Raw genomic sequence first — 17,370 nt, forward strand, 5'->3', positions numbered from 1 at the left:
ATTTATTTTTTTAAATTTATTTTCACAAAGATGAAGATACATATGATGTGGACTCACTTGGGTGCAGGATGAATGTTGAAGATGATCTGTGGTCGCGGCGGCGCCCACTCGAGGTTACCTCTGACCCGAATCCTTAACTTGTAGATGTCTGCGTGCTCGCCGTCATCAGGAGAGATCGGCAGAGAGTCTGGGATGGGCAACAACTGGGAGACAGCATGATCAGTTGAGTACAATGTTCAGTGCCATGTTTGGAAAACTGCAAGCGGCAGGGATATGTACCTTCTGAGGGGCATCCTGTTCTGGGACCAGCCAGTCGAGCTCAGAAGCTGCAGGAAGCTGCATGCCCTCAAACTGCCTGAGTAAACCCATGGCTACTGACTCAGCTGAGTTAGACTGGAGGAAGGAGGGGGTGCTACACACAGGAAAGCAAGACATTTTTAAAAAAGGGACAGTAAAATCCACAACCTGATTCATTTTAATGATCAAATCTGGAATTCAACTGATTGATTAAACTAACTAAATGAAGTCAATGGAGTGTAGGAAACCTAAAGCACGCTTTGTTTTGTTTTGTTTTGTTTAAACGACTTCAACTCTGGTCTTCAACTCCAAATAGGTCCTTGTATATTATCAGTAAGTTATTAGTATGACAATAATAGTAATAATATTGCAATGCCCTACTTGCATGGACACGTAGAGGAAATACTTTTGGCCTATTTCACCTAGCACCTACTTGGCTCAACTTGACTTAGTTGTAATGAAAAAGTGACCCGAGTACCATCCAATGTACACGAGATTGATACAGCAATCCAGCTGAAAGTCCAGTGACGTCATTTGCATGCGACATGAACACCACAACAATGGAGGACATCGAGGTGACGGTATACCTGCTACTCAGTGTACGGCATTTTGTCAGCCTCGGGAACCATTGTGTTTTGTGGGTAGTCATTTCCCTCGTTGCCAGGTTTCTGTGGAGACACTCATGACTCATCAAGTGACGCCACTGAGTGTCAAATTGGTAGCATGCAGTCTGTTGATGTCAAATTTTCCCAATTGCTTTAGATTGTTTGGAACCCCGGCTCAATAGGTAATAAAAAAAAGGTACCTGGTATCAGGTACTACCACCTAACAGAAAACCTGAAAAACCGAGTCGAGTCGAGCTGAGCTGCCCCAGTAAGTACTAGAGGAAAAGGGCTATTTGAAAATGCCTGTGGTTGGGCCAGTGGCTATTATAAAGGGGGTCAGGAGACCCTCTGTCCTTGCAGTGATTGGTCTGTCTAGAACGACGATGTGGTAGTGGAGCTTCCATGATTTGTCGAGCCAGTTCCTTAGTGAGGTACTGAGCCAGTTTTTAAAGTAAAACTGACAAAATTATGATGTAAAGAGAAATGAGAAAAATTTACTTACAATGAATCTGAGCTGAGAAAAGATCTGCCGCTGGAGCTTACACTGTGCTTTATGTCTGCATCTAGAAGATACAGCAAAAAGTTAAAGGAGATTTGGCCAAGTGAAAACAAACAGTAACAGGACTCATTTTTAAGAGAGGGCTTCCAAAGGCTTGCAAGAAACTGGCGAGTGGATGGTGTTTCTTTGGTTTGTTGCCACTATTTGCTACAGCAAAGCAGAGTTAAAAATAAATTATAATAAAAAATTAATCAAAGAGGTTGAAGATTAAAAAGTGAAACAAATCGAGGAAGATAAATTTGACCAAAATATCATCTCTTCTCTTCTAATTCAAGCTAATTTTAAATTCACTTAAGCAGAAAACATGCAGTGAAAGCTAAACCGTCTCAATATCATCACTAAAACGTGTTCTTAAAAAAAAAAAGAAAAGAAACTAGCGAGCAAAGACAAAAGCAGCACAGGTTTGGCAGAACAGGAGACCGCCTGCATGGATTTACCAGTTTCTTTCAGGATCAACATTCCTGTTTGCTCATATGAGTGCAGGTTACAGCCAAAATTTCAGGATTGCAGGCAATTAAAGTTGGTGCTTAATAGATAAGATGGATTTTAAAAATCTTTTGATTATGTGTGTTATGAATAGCTTCTACTAAGCAAACTCAAGACCTACAGATACAAAGGTCTGAACGGTTGCATTTGTTCTGATTGGTCGAGATGATTAAAAATCATCGTGTGAATGTGGAATTTTCAATTAGTGGCACAACGTAAATCATGTGTGCATAGAAGCTCTGACAATTGATCTTTTTGACCAGTCTGTGTTCAGAGGAGTGAGTTGCAATTACAGCACAGTTAGAAAGCTGTTAGATTTGTTGGGATATTGTAGTCAGTGGTGTTAGCCAATTTCTTTGCCTTCTCTTTAAACGGTGCATTTTCAGGAAAATGCTACGAGAAAATTAAAGCTGTGATGTCTAAATGAAATCCCCCTAAGAGATAACCGCTTCTTTGTTATTCCTCCTGAAGTGTACCTTATCAGGAATAATCCTAGCACCATTCTGGTTACTGAGCTAACTTCTTTAAATATGAACACATGGTGGAAGGACGCATGTGTGACAACACCAGATGGTCATTGGACACATGTTGGAAGTAATGAATAATGACTGGGATGAATGAATGGATGGATGGATGGAAGAAAACGTGATAACCTCAAATGTACAACAGCCACATGATGCAACTGGTTAACTCCCTCGTCTCCTCCCGAGAGCCTCTTTAAACCCCGACAGGTACAGGCACATTCGTCTTCCTGCACCACCAAAACCCCGGAGCATTGAGCAACAAGCACTAACACAAAAAGGCAAGAGCACAGTTTCACTGAGGTGAGGAGGCAGGTGGCTCATCTCCAAACTGACAAGTTCTTGTAAAGAGATTAGATACTGGACACAAGGAAAATAAAATAACTGAGTGAGTATGAGACTGAGCCGATAGCATCACAACTGTGTTTGGTTCTTAGTTATGGAAGGAAACTGCATGTTGCCACTGCTAAGAGTGGTTATTCAGCACGCTATCATTTGAAATGATTTGCAAATTTCATAAACTCGCATTTTATTCTTAATAGAACAAAACACACCAAGTGCTTAAACTGAGACATATTATACACATAAATATTAACTTGTTTTGATTTGATGGCAGCAACATCTCAAAAAAGCTTGAACACAAGAAACAAAGGGCTGAAGCATAAGTGTTTCTAACCCATTTTGTCCACATGACCAAACACAAGATGGAGACCATCCAGCGTATTATCAGCACTCACTTCAAACAATGGTATGCGAGTACATTATTGCCTATGGAATTAGCAGCTTGTACATCAGCCATCAGACCTGAAAGGTATATACAAGTTTTAGAGCCGCATATGCGCCTATCAGGATGACATGTTTGTCAGAGAACACCTTGAATGTTGCAGACTCCATGTTCTGAACTGGCTTGTCTGCAGTCCAGATCTTGGAGCGCAATGAAACAAACAAAAAACTAAATAAAAGTACAACAAAGACAACTGAGGACTGGAGAGCAGCTATTGTGAAATAATGAAGGGATGCTATGCTCCAGTAAAATTTAAAATGAGCTTAAAATGTTACATAATGTCAGTTTAAACATTTGACATGTTGGCCAAGTTCTTTTGTAAAGAAGACAAATCTGTACGTTCTCTTTAATATACATTTTACACAGATTCCAACTTTTTTGTAATTTGGTTGTAAATTAAACCCAGAAATGTATCATCAATTTTTTAATGCCTTTGGTGCACAGCTTGCATAGCTCTCAATAAAATACTTAAAAACTATAAAAGCATGTAAAGACAAGATATTATTGCAAAACCTTATATGCACAATAGTATAAAAATTCGTGGTGAGAGCTGGGTGAAATGGAAGTTTTTAAAAAAAAAAAAAAAAAAAAGTATTACTATGAAACCAAAACACTAACTAGCACGGCAATTATGCAGGACCCACATCCAGCACAGTTAGAGCGATTAATGAAAGAAGGTTTTTCAGTTTGGAGTAGAACCACCAGCTTCCTCTCAGAGGAGCACAGCCACAGTAAACTGCCTGTAAGTAGCTGTGGAGCCACGCCCACCACTCCAGCCCGCAGATACCTGAGAAGAGGGAGGCGAGTGACAGGGAGAGGCCGTTCTGAGACATCGCCAACAGGGACTGACCCTCACAGCCATCTGAGAGACACAAACTGTCACCACATGCATACATTTTTACACTCCACAGTGTGGCACTGACACACACTGCGCTGCCGCATCCAGAGGAGCATGTATATGTGGAAGTCATGCAGGTACAAGGGCGAAAACACATGAAATTATTTTACTCCAATCTTCTCCTCTGACCTCTGGTATCAACAAGGCTTCTTAACCTGGAGAATTGCCACGCACTGGATATTTTCTCCTTTTTAGACCAGTTTCCATAAACCCCACACATGGTTATGTGTAAAGATAACAAGTTAGCAGTTTCTCCTAAACACCTTTCTTCCCTTCTGATGCTTGGTTTGAACTTGAACACAGTATTACAACTAACCAGCTTAATATTTTAATTAATAAGTACTTTAACAGGTATATTGAATTAAATGGCTGTTGAGTTCATATACTGAGGAAACAGTAAAATATTTTAGTTCTAGGTAAGAATGTTACCAGTAACACCACACAATAAAAAACAACAACAAAAAAAACTGCTGCTTCACTATTGCAAAAGCAGGAATACATCTGAATGTATTGCAACAACCAGTAAAGAGAGTCTGTAACAAGCACCAGTGCTAAAGGACTAAAGTAAAGACGAGTTGCAAATGATATCAGGTCGACAGATGAATGACTAAATATCAGCTTCACAGCATCTGTCCATGATTGTAACTTCCTGAGAACTTTTGGGTCAAAGTTTCTTTTTCCCCCTACCAACCAACCAAACCAATTATCCTCTGCTAACATTTAATTAAATGTTAGAGGACAGCCCTACTGTTAGCAGAAACCCCAAAGATGTTCATTTCCAAGTACAGTTAAATACATGTATATACATTCATACATAAAACCCACCAAGACACGAGAAAAACCACAACCCTTATTAGCAGAATCAAAGCAATTCATAGACTACTGTTGTTTGTAGTATGAGAAATATGACAGACTTCCTAGAATAGCTACGCCTTTCAAAATGAGTATGACTATATAAATCCTTAGCGTGTGTGATCACATGACTTTAACAGCTATATATAAATGGCAACAGCAGAAATTGCTAGTATTATGTGAACTCTGCGCTCAGACATTCATATTTAGGGTCTTCGGTGAAATGTGACATGCTTGGTGAGCAGACAGGCTGATGAAGAGGTTATGAATTATGACCAGAAAGTGAATTAATCGAATCAATGATGAATTATAAAATCCCCCCCCCAGCGTTCCCTCATTCCCTCTCTACCTCGCAGTTCACACTCCTCCACCTCCTCCGCTGAGCCCGAGTCAGACAGGCCCTGGTAGGAGTCCTGAGAGCTCCTCCTGGAGCCTCCACTGTCAGTGGAGTGAAAAGCTGCACAGAAGAAAGGACACAGAAATAAACAACATGTGCAATAAAAAAAATAAATAAATAAAAAAAAAAAAAAAAATCATAAATGGTTTCTCCAGTATTTCTGTGGTCCATCTGTATATGTAAGTAAGTAAGTAAAGTTTATTTATATAGCACCTTTCACAGACATGTGTCATAAAGTGCTTTACAAGGTAAAAACACAATACAGTCATAAATACATCACAAGGACCCAAACCCTGGTCTAATTAAAAGCTTTTTGAAATAAAAATGTCTTTAGCTGCTTTTTGAAGGTCTCCACTGAGTCCAAACACCGTAGAAATAGGGGAAGTGCATTCCACAGTCTGGGTGCAACAGCTTGGTAAGATCGGTCCCCTCGGGTTTTAAAACGAGTGTGGGAGACCACTAAAAGGTTTTGGTTTGATGACCTCAGGTTACGAGTGGAAGTATGTGTATGAATCAAATCAGCAATATGGGGGGGGAGGGCTCTTTAAAACAGGGGTCATATGAGCTCCCTTGTTCGAGCTGGTCAGTAACCTCGCTGCAGGGTTTTGAACAACCTGTAGACGAGCTAGCCCTTTCTTGTTTAGACAAGTAAACAGGCTGTTACAGCAGTCAAGTCTAGCAGAGACAAAAGCATGTATGATCATCTTGAGTTCACTTGTTGACACAATGGATCTAAGTTTAGAAATGTTCCTCAAGTGAAAAAAAGCAGGTTCTTACTATCTGATTTAAATGTGAGGATCTATTAAAAGCTGATACTTGTTTTAAAGATCTGTGCATCAGTGAAAGCTACTTTAATTAAACAGACACATTGTTTTTGAAGATTGACAACTAAAAAGCTCTCTCTCTACTGAGAGACCTAGAATCACATGAAGGAAGTACTGTGTCTGTGTACAGATGACAAAAGGATTTCATGTAACTGATGTTTGCGCACCGTGTTGGGAGTTTGCTGATGGCGGCAGACGGCTGCGTCTGATCTGCTGCCTCCGCAGGCGAATCTTCTGCTTCAGCTGCTGAATCTCGTTGTCACTGTCTCCTTCCTCCTCGCCCTCCTCCTGACGCCGCATGTTGTACTTCATCAGCTCGATGGCAGCAATAAGCGACTCGGAGATGCTGAAATGGGCATTTTCCTGCAGCACACAGAGGTAATTAAAAAGGAGAATATAATAGAATAGAATAATAATTTAATTGTCCCACAAGGGGAAATTTGGTTGCAACTATCATCATATCTTCACCCATAATTTCTACATTTTTCTCCATTTCAATTATGTTTGCACTGAAATTCAATTTACATTTGCAATGAATTAAGCCCTGACCTTCTCAAGGTCTGCACAGCTGCCAAAGTCCTGCTCTGACAGGTAGCTGATGAGGCTCTGCCCCTCTGACGGCCTCCTGAACATCCCCTCTGAGGTACTGCTGTACTGGGACCCATCTGAAGTAAACAAAGCATACACAGAAACACAAAACCATAAAAACAGACATTTACACACTGCACTGGAATTTAAGTGCCATAATGTTGCCTACAAATCAAAAGGTTCTGATTTTTGGCTGCCAGAAGAAACACTTTTTAATTGAGGTGTTGGTCAAGACAGATTTACTTTTATCCATTTTACATAATCTTGGACAACAGAGATCGAAAATGTGACGTCATTTCCGGGGTAAAACCGCAAAGGATTGTAGGTACAAGTGGCAGCACGCGCGGGCTATTACAAGACAACAGTCACACAGAGATAAACTGAGACACAAAGAATGGCAAGAAGCTGTTGTATTATTAACTGCCATAGGCAGTCACATGACAGCCACGGGAAGCCGATGGGTAAAGAGATCATTTTTTATCGGATTCCTTCGTGGAAGAAAAATTGTTCAAGTCATGTTTCCGAAGTCACGAAGAGGCGACGGATGGCCTGGATTACAGCTATTCCAAGACCAAATCTAACGTTCCAGAACACTCCAGCTCACATGTTAGTCTGCTCCAAGCATTTCCACAAAGGTAAATCTTTTGTTGCAGTTAACACGTAATTTATCATAGCATAATTGTTGATGTGGGTTACAAATAAGTCTTATATGGATTTGAACTGAATTCGTTGCGCTTTGCTCACTGTGGCTTTGCCTGCTAATGTTTGTTGTGTTTTGTAGGAAAACCAGCCTACAAAATGCTGCGGTCCAGACTGGGCACCCTCTATCAACCTGGGTCATACTGAGTTTAAAGCTGCTACCACAGCGAGATTTGATCGGTTAAGAGGGAGAGCGAGATCAAAACAGCCATGAAAACTCCGACATATATGTGCCCAAGGGTTGTATTGAAGAAATCAAGTGATGAATAACTGTTTTCCAGTATGTTGTTTTGAAATGTTTTGGGGTTCTTTTTTTTTTTTGTTTGTTTTTTTGCATTGTTGATTTGTTTTTCACCGAAGCAGCTAATAAAGCATAATGGATTTAATTTTGCCTCTTTCTTGTAAGAATCTATAATAGAACGAAACAATAATGCCAGTTATAAATAAAGACAATAAATTGAATGAATTATGAAACACTTATTTTATTTCTATTGGATCTGAAAATGTTGTGTAAAACTACAACCTGAAAAGACAAATAGATTACGTTGGCCTGTACAGGAGAAAATGGAAAAAATTTTAACGACAGCTGTAAAAAGAAATAGTCCAAATCAGAAAATAGACACACCAAAGTAAACTGGACCTGGGCTTGTTGCAGGGATCTGAAGTTACTAAACATTTCGTGAGTGTATGCACTCACACTTAGGACCATATAATTCTAAATATGAGTGTGATGAAAGTTGGGCAGCACGCCTACGTCTTTAGCCCACTCTGTACGCTCGTATGGGTCTGACCCTTTCACTCCTTTGATTTTTTCCTCGTACTTTTTTTTTGCCTTTTTGTCAAGTCTGTCTTCGTACGGGCCTGCTGTGTTCGCCTTCGTTTTGTACATAACTGTTTTGGGGGCAAATAAAATGCAAGTAGGGATTAAAACTGCAGAATGAATGATTACCGGTGCTGGAAATGCTAGCGCCTGATGCAGTCTTTTGATTTTGCTGCCATTCGTACCTACAATGCAATACGCGAAACTCACGTGGTCTGTCGATCTCTATTTAATGACCTAATTGCATTTTGAATAAACAAAACTCATCAAGACGTCAGCTGACATATGCGTGTCAGTATTCACACAGAAAACTCACAAGACTCCATGTAAAGAGAACTGGATGTGCTGGTATCACTGTGCTGAGGTGAGAACGGGCTGTAGTCTTTCATGCAGCAGTCCTCGCCTGCTGATTCTGAGACACACACACACAAAAAAAGGATGTGTGTTAATACCTTTTTATCATCGATTGTCATTCACCTCATTACAGTATTCTTTTAAAAGAAATGGATGCAAACATGCTTGAGTGCAGGAAAAGCAGCTGGTTAAATGCTTTGTGTTGGACAATGACGTCTAAGGCTATTGTGTAGTGTATGGCTACACTGAAACAAATGTGGCTTTGAGTGCCAACCAGCCTAACTGCAGAGTGAAACAGAGGTAGTCTATATCACTCAGTGACCCACTTTTACTTAAAGACCGCAAACTTACAGTATTGTTTACATTGTCATTGCTTTGCAAGTGTAAACAATACTGCATTAAAGTTATGTTTTGCATTGGGAATCTTCCTCTCTGTGAGCTCCAGAATTTATATTAAAACTTCAAAACATCAGAAGAAAAGACAAGACTACATGATTCTTTGAATACAACACTGACACGTAGTCTTAGGGAACCTTTATGGTCGCCGGTCACCCCCATCACACTTCAGTTAAAGGCAATGTTGCTTTTTGGGTTCTCAAATAGACGGGACACTCCCAGGTATTTAACCTCTAATGGGGCTGTAACACTGACAATTTTGAGAGTCATTGACCCACCTCATTGTCATGCGAGTCGTAAGGGTCACATGAGCCAAGGTGTGAATTGTAATAGAGTCCCAGAACAAAAGAAAACAAAGTGATAAAGTGACTTTTTCACACCAATCTGATTTGGTTTAAATAAACAAATAAGAAGAAAACTGTCCTTAAAATCCAAAACACAAATGATGGGCTGAAGACATGAGTGGAAAATAAGAGGGATGGAGTTCTTCACCATGCACACAAAGAACTTTTTTTTTTTTTTTTTTTTTTTTATAAAAAGGGGAGGGGAGATGAGAAGTCATGTGATGGAGTACAGTGAAACTGCACCGCCAACCTGCTACCGGGTCCTCTATTATTATGGTGATTTTTCTGTGGCCCCCTCCTTTGTGCAAACAGTAGAAGGGAGAGATAAGACAAGGACAGAGCAGAAGAAGAGATGATTAATTCAAGCCAAGAAAGGGGAAACAGTCTGAGCAAACGGAGCCGATATTAACTGGGTGAAAGCTTTAAAACCTCAGACAGGAAGCGTGCGAGAACACGGCTTAACCGCATATCAGAGAGCTGTGAAAAAACACACATACTATGCAGGTAGAACTACAGCTTAACCTCACCCTTAACTGCATTATTCAGGTACATTTCTGCTACTTACAGTAAAATTAGGGTTAGTTTAATTCTGAAAATGACCTAAACTCATGAGAAATTTACAAACTCGCTCCAGAGAAACACGCCAGACAATTACAAATAAATACCACAAGTACTACAGGCCATGTTGTGATCTATGAACATGCAACACAAAGTGACTAAGCAAGAAGTGAACTGGCTACCAGCTGAAGCTGAACTTCACCGCTTTAGGAAGTATTACAAACTTGTACTTCAAAATTAATTATCTTTAAATGTTTCTCATAGGAAAGAGAGGCTCCTTAATTAAACAGAAAATTGCTATACACTGTAATTTAAATAAATAAAACAATCCCTTCCAAACGGAAACTCTTGAAATCTCCTACTCACCATTCCTGAGTTTCTGATTGACCCCCGTGTCAGAGAATGATCGAGTGTGTCCTTTGAGCCCCCTCCCCGGCCCCTTCTGGCCCTCTGAAAAAGATGAACGCCTCTGCGGGGCCTGTGTAGTAGAACGCTGCAGGGATTGGTCCGTGTTCCCCCCCCGCTCGCTGCTGTGGGTGGAGCTTTGGGAATTGCGTCGATCGTTGCGTTGCCCGAGGTTACCGATGGCCAAATACTCTGGACCATCGTCAGAGTCACCGCCGCCACCGTACTCGTCAGCCTCGGGCTGAAGGAAGGAGGGTGTCGAGTTGGTGTCCGTTAATGAGATTGAAGGGATGGACGCTGAGCCAGGTGGGGGAGTCGCACCTCGTGCATTCTCCCCCGGACTGGTGACAACCACCCATTCAGATTCCAGGCTGCTGGTTTGAGAGGTAGTGTCTGCAAGACAAATAGGACAGATTAAGATTTGTACTCAGATTTTGCTTATGGGTTTTTGGTTTTTCACATATTCAAATTTTACTCCCAGAATTTTCTGCCCCACGAGGGCTTGCGTATGTACACAAGCCGTCGTGCATGTCTGTTTTTGTTTATACAAACTGTCTAAAAATGGTGACACGCTGCAGAGATTTTAAATCCACTTAAGCTATTTTTTAACCACCCTTGTCCATTTCAGTAAGCACATTCAGCTCAGGACACTGACTTCGCCAACTGCATTAACACATTCTTCACCAATTGGCTTTGCCCACAAACAATCAGGCCTCTGTACGGTTAACTCAGCCTGCCTATTCACATACAAACTGTAGTGTATTCATAGCGCCTTACCACAAATCCACCCGAGAGGGGACATTCCCCAACTCTCTGTGAATGATACTCATGGCCATTGATCAGTGGTTGTTGATCAATGGTCATGAGAATTTGCATAATTATGATGAAGGAACTGACCTCCCAGCCCATTGTTCCTTCACTGGGCTGGTTTCAGTCATTATGCAAATGTACTGTTTATAAGATTGAAACCTGCAGTCAGCCGAGACTGAAGAAGTCACTTGGATGAGTGACGAAACGTTTCTCCCAATGAGAACGCGACGTCCAGATGAACAGAATCAACTTTTGGAGATTTACTTACCTGGATGATTGAGCATGCATCAAGACACTTATGTCTGTGAAGGTTCTCAGTCATCCAGGTCATCGTAGTCAAAGGAGCTTGCAAAGAAAAGCGTCTGGACTTCTTTAAGTTTACTTGAAGACGTTTCACCTCTCATCCGAGAAGCTTCTTCAGTTGAACTGAAGAAGCTTCTCGGATGAGAGGTGAAACATCTCATCCGACTTAAAGAAGTCCAGACGCTTTTCTTTGCAAGCTCCTTTGATCAAGACACTTAAGTATAAGAAAAAAGAAATCCACAACCCAGCCTCTTTTCTCACTTGTGCTGTTGCTGTTTGAGGATCCAGCCGCTGTAGTGCTTGCAGAGTTTTGGCTGGTGGCGACTGCTTCTCGCAGAGAGCAGTTGGAGGTGGTGAGTCTGCGGCTTAGAGATTCTCTACTGGGAGGCTTGTCGGCGTTTCTCCAGGCCCCACCAGATCCGGGCAAGACACACAGACTCTGGCTCTTCAGTAGTCCCAGGCAAGGTGGGCCCTTCAGAGGGGACAGCTGGGCAGCGGAAAGAAAGAGATTTTTAATAAAAGTAAAAGGAGTTTCTTTTCTTTGAAAAATTAAATCACTTTAACAACACTCATCAAAGATGGGTGATGGTTAAAAACTGAATGATGTGTTTACAGTGTGGTCAAACTTGAGTGAAACAGCGATGAAAAACATTTGCACAAGTGACCTTTTCATGAATAAACAGGTGATATGTGCAAAGATGTCAGAAAACCCACCCCAACAGTGTCTACTTGGGCGAGCAGTTTGGGATTATTCTGCTCCACAGCTTCCAGGCACTGGAACATGGCGGTCACATGAGGCTCGCTCAGCAGAAAAGCATCATCTGAAAGACGGACAAAGCACGAGAGAGGGGGAAAAACGAAGTTAACACAACTTATACACCACAGCAATCTCTAATACAAGTATATCAACCTGGGCTGTTATTAACGTGGCTCACCATTGTAGTATTTACGCATGTGTCCCAGATGCTTGAGCAAAGGTCGGAGCTGCGATGACAGCATGTGAACCTGTAAGCTGTGAAGCAGCCAACGCTCAGCCTTGTAGCTTTCACCAGCACTCTTCATCCCAGTGCTTAGCACCGGCTCCAGGTGCCTGAACTGAGGATGGACAGAACAGCAGATGGGAAAGTGTTGACACAGGCTACAACTTTTATATGTCTGTAAAAGCACATTTCCATCTCTAATTATGTGATCAAACTTGTAAACCAAAAAACAAATTTCGGCTGATGAGGCCATAAACATTTCCTTAACTGGATTTTGTTTTTGTGATCATTCAGCAGGTGGTGCTGGCTTTGGCTTTGGAGTTCATCCTTGGCAGTTAATGGTTTCTAACACCTACCCAGATCTTCTTCTATATATTTCAAACTAGTTTCTATTGTTAAAAGAAACATTAAGCCAACAACGAGTCAACCTCACTGCTCCTCTTATGAGTTTTCCTGCAAACATTCCCCATAAGTGTTTCCCACCTGTTGGTCTAAAGCTACGAGGAGGGTTTAGGAAGAAGAGACAGAAATAGACACCAGGCTTGAAAAGAGAGAAAAACAAGTGGAATGTCAGATGATAAAAAGCAGCACAAAACTAGAGGACGGCGGCTCAGATATGAACAACAAACAATCATCACATGGTGATTGCATTATGCCCGAGTGAGCCCTGCTGGTCTGTAACACCAGGGGAATAATGAGGATAACTAGATTACTCCAAGTCCATTTGCTGTTATACAACTCCATTACCCCCTGACAGACAGGACTGGGGTTAAAGGCAGACCGTTTTCCACAACAAACTAGGAAGCAAGTGTAGTGGCTCTACCCAGGCCATCAGATCATGTGAGTTTGGGGGGGATTTTTCAAGAAATTTATTATAAGGCCCGTGTTATTTTTCTCAAACACATTCTAACATCACTTTATGGGGATTTTCCACAAAAGGGAGGCAGTTCCAGCAAATCTAGCGCTTCAGGCTTGATGGGACAAGAGCACATTACAGGTTAAAACAAAGTAGACTATCATTTTTCCTCCAGAACAGATAAATCCTCCAAATCCAACAGTGTCATTTTCTTAAATGCAATCTTCACACTAAAGATGTGTTTGGTTTGTAGTAAACAAATGCTTCTTCTGAGCCTAAATTATGTAATTGCTTACTCTTTGCTTTTGCAGCTCTCTCAGGAAACTTGCTATACTTTCAAAACTAAAACACACAGCAACAACATAAAAGATATAAACATACATGTGTGCATCCCTGGTAGCTGTGAACAAGGATTGGAGAACTGAAACATTAGCTCTTTTTACAGGTTCCACATTTACAGTAAACTAATAAAAATAATAAAAAAAAAAAAACAATAAAAAAACAACAACAACAACACCAGACACTGTTTAAAGCTTTGAACAAGATGACTCAGAAGTAGGAAACGAAGCGAGAGAAACGAAGAAACAAAGGGAGAAACTGATTTAGAAATGAAAACCGCATTAGCAACCAATGTAAAGTAAATAAACATCACACTTAGCATTAAATCATAGTAGCATATTTTTCTCAAACACTGATAAACAGCAACTATTAATTATTTAGTTAAGGAGAACCAGAGCCAAAAGAGTGTATACTGTATTTTCAAAATATACATTTTGCCACATTATTTAAGGAAAAGATGTAAATCACGATATAAAAACAAAAAAAATTGTAGTGTTTGATTAAATAAAGATGCTTTTTAATTATTTTTTCTTTTTGAACTGCTGTTCCAAATTTCTGTTTGTAAAGGCCAGCCAATCAGAAGAAAGCCGGCTTAAAGTGGGTGAGCGCTAAAGCAGCTTGTTTCAGCCAGAGGATGTATTAAGAGTCTGTATCACAGTTTCGAATAAGAAAGAAATTGAATCATGCACATAAAGTCTAGTAGAAATATTTATGTGCCAGGAAAGTTTAAAAGAAAAACTTTACGTCCCAGCTTTAACATGGCTGGGCATACCTGTTCAACGTGGGAGGCGAGTTGTGGGCTGATGTAGCGAACACACCAAACAAATGGCCAATAGTTTCTCTGCTTGTAGTACACCTGCAACACAAGGCCAAAGGCTTGTATGACCCAGTTTCAAAAGTATCAGCTTCAACCAATTCAGTAAGTCATTATGAAGAACGAGAGTTGTGTTTCATATCATATTTTCCTTAAATTTTAGAAGGGAAACAGAAAAAAAATAATAATAATTTTTTGATGAATTGGTAGTTTGCAGAATCGCCCTTAGTAACAATAACTTGAAGTTATGATTTTCTGTTTAACTTTATTAGTCTCTCACATTGCTGTGGAGCAGCTTCTCTACAACACCACTTCAGTTCATTTGCGGGCATTTGTTTATACACAGCTCTCACGGCTCCACCACAGCATTTCAATCAGGCTGAGATCTGGACTTTGACTGGGCGGCTGCACTACTGTGATTCTTTTCGTTTTCAGCCATTCTGTTGTGCTTGGGATTATTTTCATGCTGCATTATATAATTTTGACCAGGCTTTAACTGTCGGACCAACGGCTTCACATTTGACTCAAAAATACTTTGATATGTAGAAGAGTTTAACAACTGCAAGATGTCCCGATTCATGTGGCTGCAAAATAAGCCCAAATCATCACTTCTCAACTACAGTTCTTGACAGCTGGTATGAGGTGTTTGCACTGGTATACTGTGTTTGATTTTTACCAGACATGATGCTGTGCACTATGGACAAAACTCTCCAAAGTGCTCTCATCTGTCCAAAGGACATTGTTCCAGAAGTCTTATGATTTGTTCAGATGTGGTTTTGCAAGCCTAAGCCCTGTTGCCATGTTCATTTTAGAGAGTAGAGTCTTCCCCTGGTAGCGCTGTCAAACAAGCCAAACCTGTTCTGTTGTTTTTTTTCTCCCCATTATACCATCATTTAGCACTTAACATGCTAACTGACGATCAAACCACCAAAACATTTGCTTCTACAGGAGGTCCTCACACTTCCTGATGATCTGTTAATCAAATACATTTGCACTTTCCTGCGTCTTATCCTCCTAATTCACGGACGTAAGGGTGTATTTAGATTTCACAAGACTGCACAGTCCTGTGAAAACTTCTTTTTTCCCCCCCACATGACTGTAAACCACCTGATAAAAATCACACGCTTCCATCCCGGCCAGATTTATTATGGTTTTATTTTTTCCTGATTAGTTCACATTTGTGTTTCACTTTTGTTTTTAATTTAATATGAGGGCAGGTTGTTTCCAAAGCAGGTACTCCCATTGCCATGATATGTAGAGTATCTGTCAGATCAGAACAGGTTTTTCAATACAAACACAGCACTTCTGTCAATATCACTCACATAAACATCCCAAGTCTCAATACATGCATGCACCAAAACCTCATCAGGCATGCTGTGTTGATACAGTTGATCAGGTTGATCAGGGTAAATGCGCACTGAAGGTGCAACAAAGTGTTTTTGTCTTCATACCAGAATCAGATGGCACAGACACAGCATGGGTAATAAGATACAAAACACACAGGACGTATCTAGCAAAATCAGCATTCTTTATTTTCCCCCAAGCATGCGAATATGCTGGTGTTATTTTAGTAAATGCCATCCTTGTTCTGTTAAAACAAAAACAAAAAAAAGGTTTGTTGTTGTGACCGACATGGGCTTCGTGTGCTGACCTGCTCATTCCTCAGTCCATGGCTGAGGATGTTGTTCATGTCCTTGTGCAGCCGCTGCAAGCCACCATACCGCGACCACACGTTAGGGTTGTTGGTGGACAAGAGGCCCTCCACTGTGGTCTTCAGGCTGGACAGCAGCTTCCAGTGCTCCTTTCTGGAAGGCAACAGGGAAGCAAGAAGACATTTAACAAAGAGGGAGGAGGTACAGAGGTTCTGATGTTGGCAATGCAGTTGATTAATCCATTAATCATCTAGACCAAAATTCTTTTCTCAGAAATAATCAGAAATTCAATGACTTATTGGAAATGCTGAGGATTACTGAATGTGTGAGTAGTGTCATTACATCCCAACATGAACATGTGGACTTTTCCTGATAGCCAAGAGTCTGCCTATCAGGAAAGGTCAGTACGTTTGAACCCATTATTGATGTTCATGACGTTCTATCATGAACATCAATATTTTGTGTACAAATGTAAATAAAAGGCACATCTTGAACCTAGTGAGAGCCCACTTGAATTCTACAAGTACCTTCATGAAGTATACTGCAAAACAAATTCAGTCATTGACATGTACCCACTGAGTACTGAGTCAACCCTTATCTTTAGGATACAGTCAGCAGTGGAAGGTTGCTGCTCAAAAAAAAAAAAAAAAAAAAGTCAGATACTAGATATTAGACACTCCCCAAGAGCCATAAATTGCTGGCTCACAGGACTTCCTCATTCCCCCTCAGCTCAGCAAGTCAAACTTCACCAGCAGCACACAAATGAAAAAAATTAAACAAAGAAACCTTCACGTTAACAACTGAGGGTGAACTCCTTGATTATAGGAGAACTTAACTGGACATGTGCTCCATGGTGTTAAATAAATCCAGTAGATAATATAAAAACACAACTGCAACAAAATACAGAAGATTATGTGTTGTAAGGCTGTGAAACCAGACTTAAGAGTTCTTTGATCTAGGCTGACATGGCCAAAGACAATCACCACAATTTATTTTCCTAATAGATCAAAAACAGTATCTCAGGCAGAGACGGTGTGTGAAAGTAGAACGGCCAGCTAGAAAAGTCAATAAAACCTGGAAGAAGCACAACAGTGAACACAAGGTCTTTTCTTAGGCATCAGCAGAATTTCTGAGCAGCAGCAGCATCACGAGTTAAGACACAGAGCCAACTAATCAAATCACATAATATGTGTAACACAGGAGTGTAAGGGGGACGAGGCCGGAGGTTA

At 40.7% G+C, this 17,370-nt stretch overlaps 1 protein-coding gene across 4 annotated transcripts in view; it reads right to left on the reverse strand.

Annotated features, from left to right (window-relative positions):
* The window catches only part of rubcn (rubicon autophagy regulator), a 28,768-nt gene that overhangs the window by 10,174 nt on the left and 1,224 nt on the right, over positions 1-17,370 (reverse strand). For 2 of the 4 annotated variants that reach the window (XR_014802671.1, XM_084952415.1), the window contains exons 2-16: positions 16,141-16,294; positions 14,448-14,531; positions 12,436-12,595; positions 12,215-12,321; positions 11,762-11,987; positions 10,349-10,780; positions 9,675-9,722; positions 8,647-8,742; positions 6,773-6,888; positions 6,391-6,586; positions 5,352-5,459; positions 4,040-4,114; positions 1,405-1,465; positions 280-412; positions 58-203 (exon numbers count right to left, since the gene is read on the reverse strand). Coding sequence is in view for 3 of the 4 variants with exons in the window: in XM_084952415.1 (XP_084808541.1) it covers positions 58-203; positions 280-412; positions 1,405-1,465; positions 4,040-4,114; positions 5,352-5,459; positions 6,391-6,586; positions 6,773-6,888; positions 8,647-8,742; positions 9,675-9,722; positions 10,349-10,780; positions 11,762-11,987; positions 12,215-12,321; positions 12,436-12,595; positions 14,448-14,531; positions 16,141-16,294 (2,142 nt within the window). In the remaining variant the exon portion in view is untranslated. The remainder of the gene's footprint in view (positions 1-57; positions 204-279; positions 413-1,404; positions 1,466-4,039; positions 4,115-5,351; positions 5,460-6,390; positions 6,587-6,772; positions 6,889-8,646; positions 8,743-9,674; positions 9,723-10,348; positions 10,781-11,761; positions 11,988-12,214; positions 12,322-12,435; positions 12,596-14,447; positions 14,532-16,140; positions 16,295-17,370) is intronic. The other 2 variants (XM_084952416.1, XM_084952418.1) reach the window with 2 other exon arrangements.

This window comes from Perissodus microlepis, chromosome 15, assembly GCF_051167445.1.
Source record: "Perissodus microlepis isolate ML-2025 ecotype Zambia chromosome 15, ASM5116744v1, whole genome shotgun sequence".
Lineage (NCBI taxonomy): Eukaryota > Metazoa > Chordata > Actinopteri > Cichliformes > Cichlidae > Perissodus > Perissodus microlepis.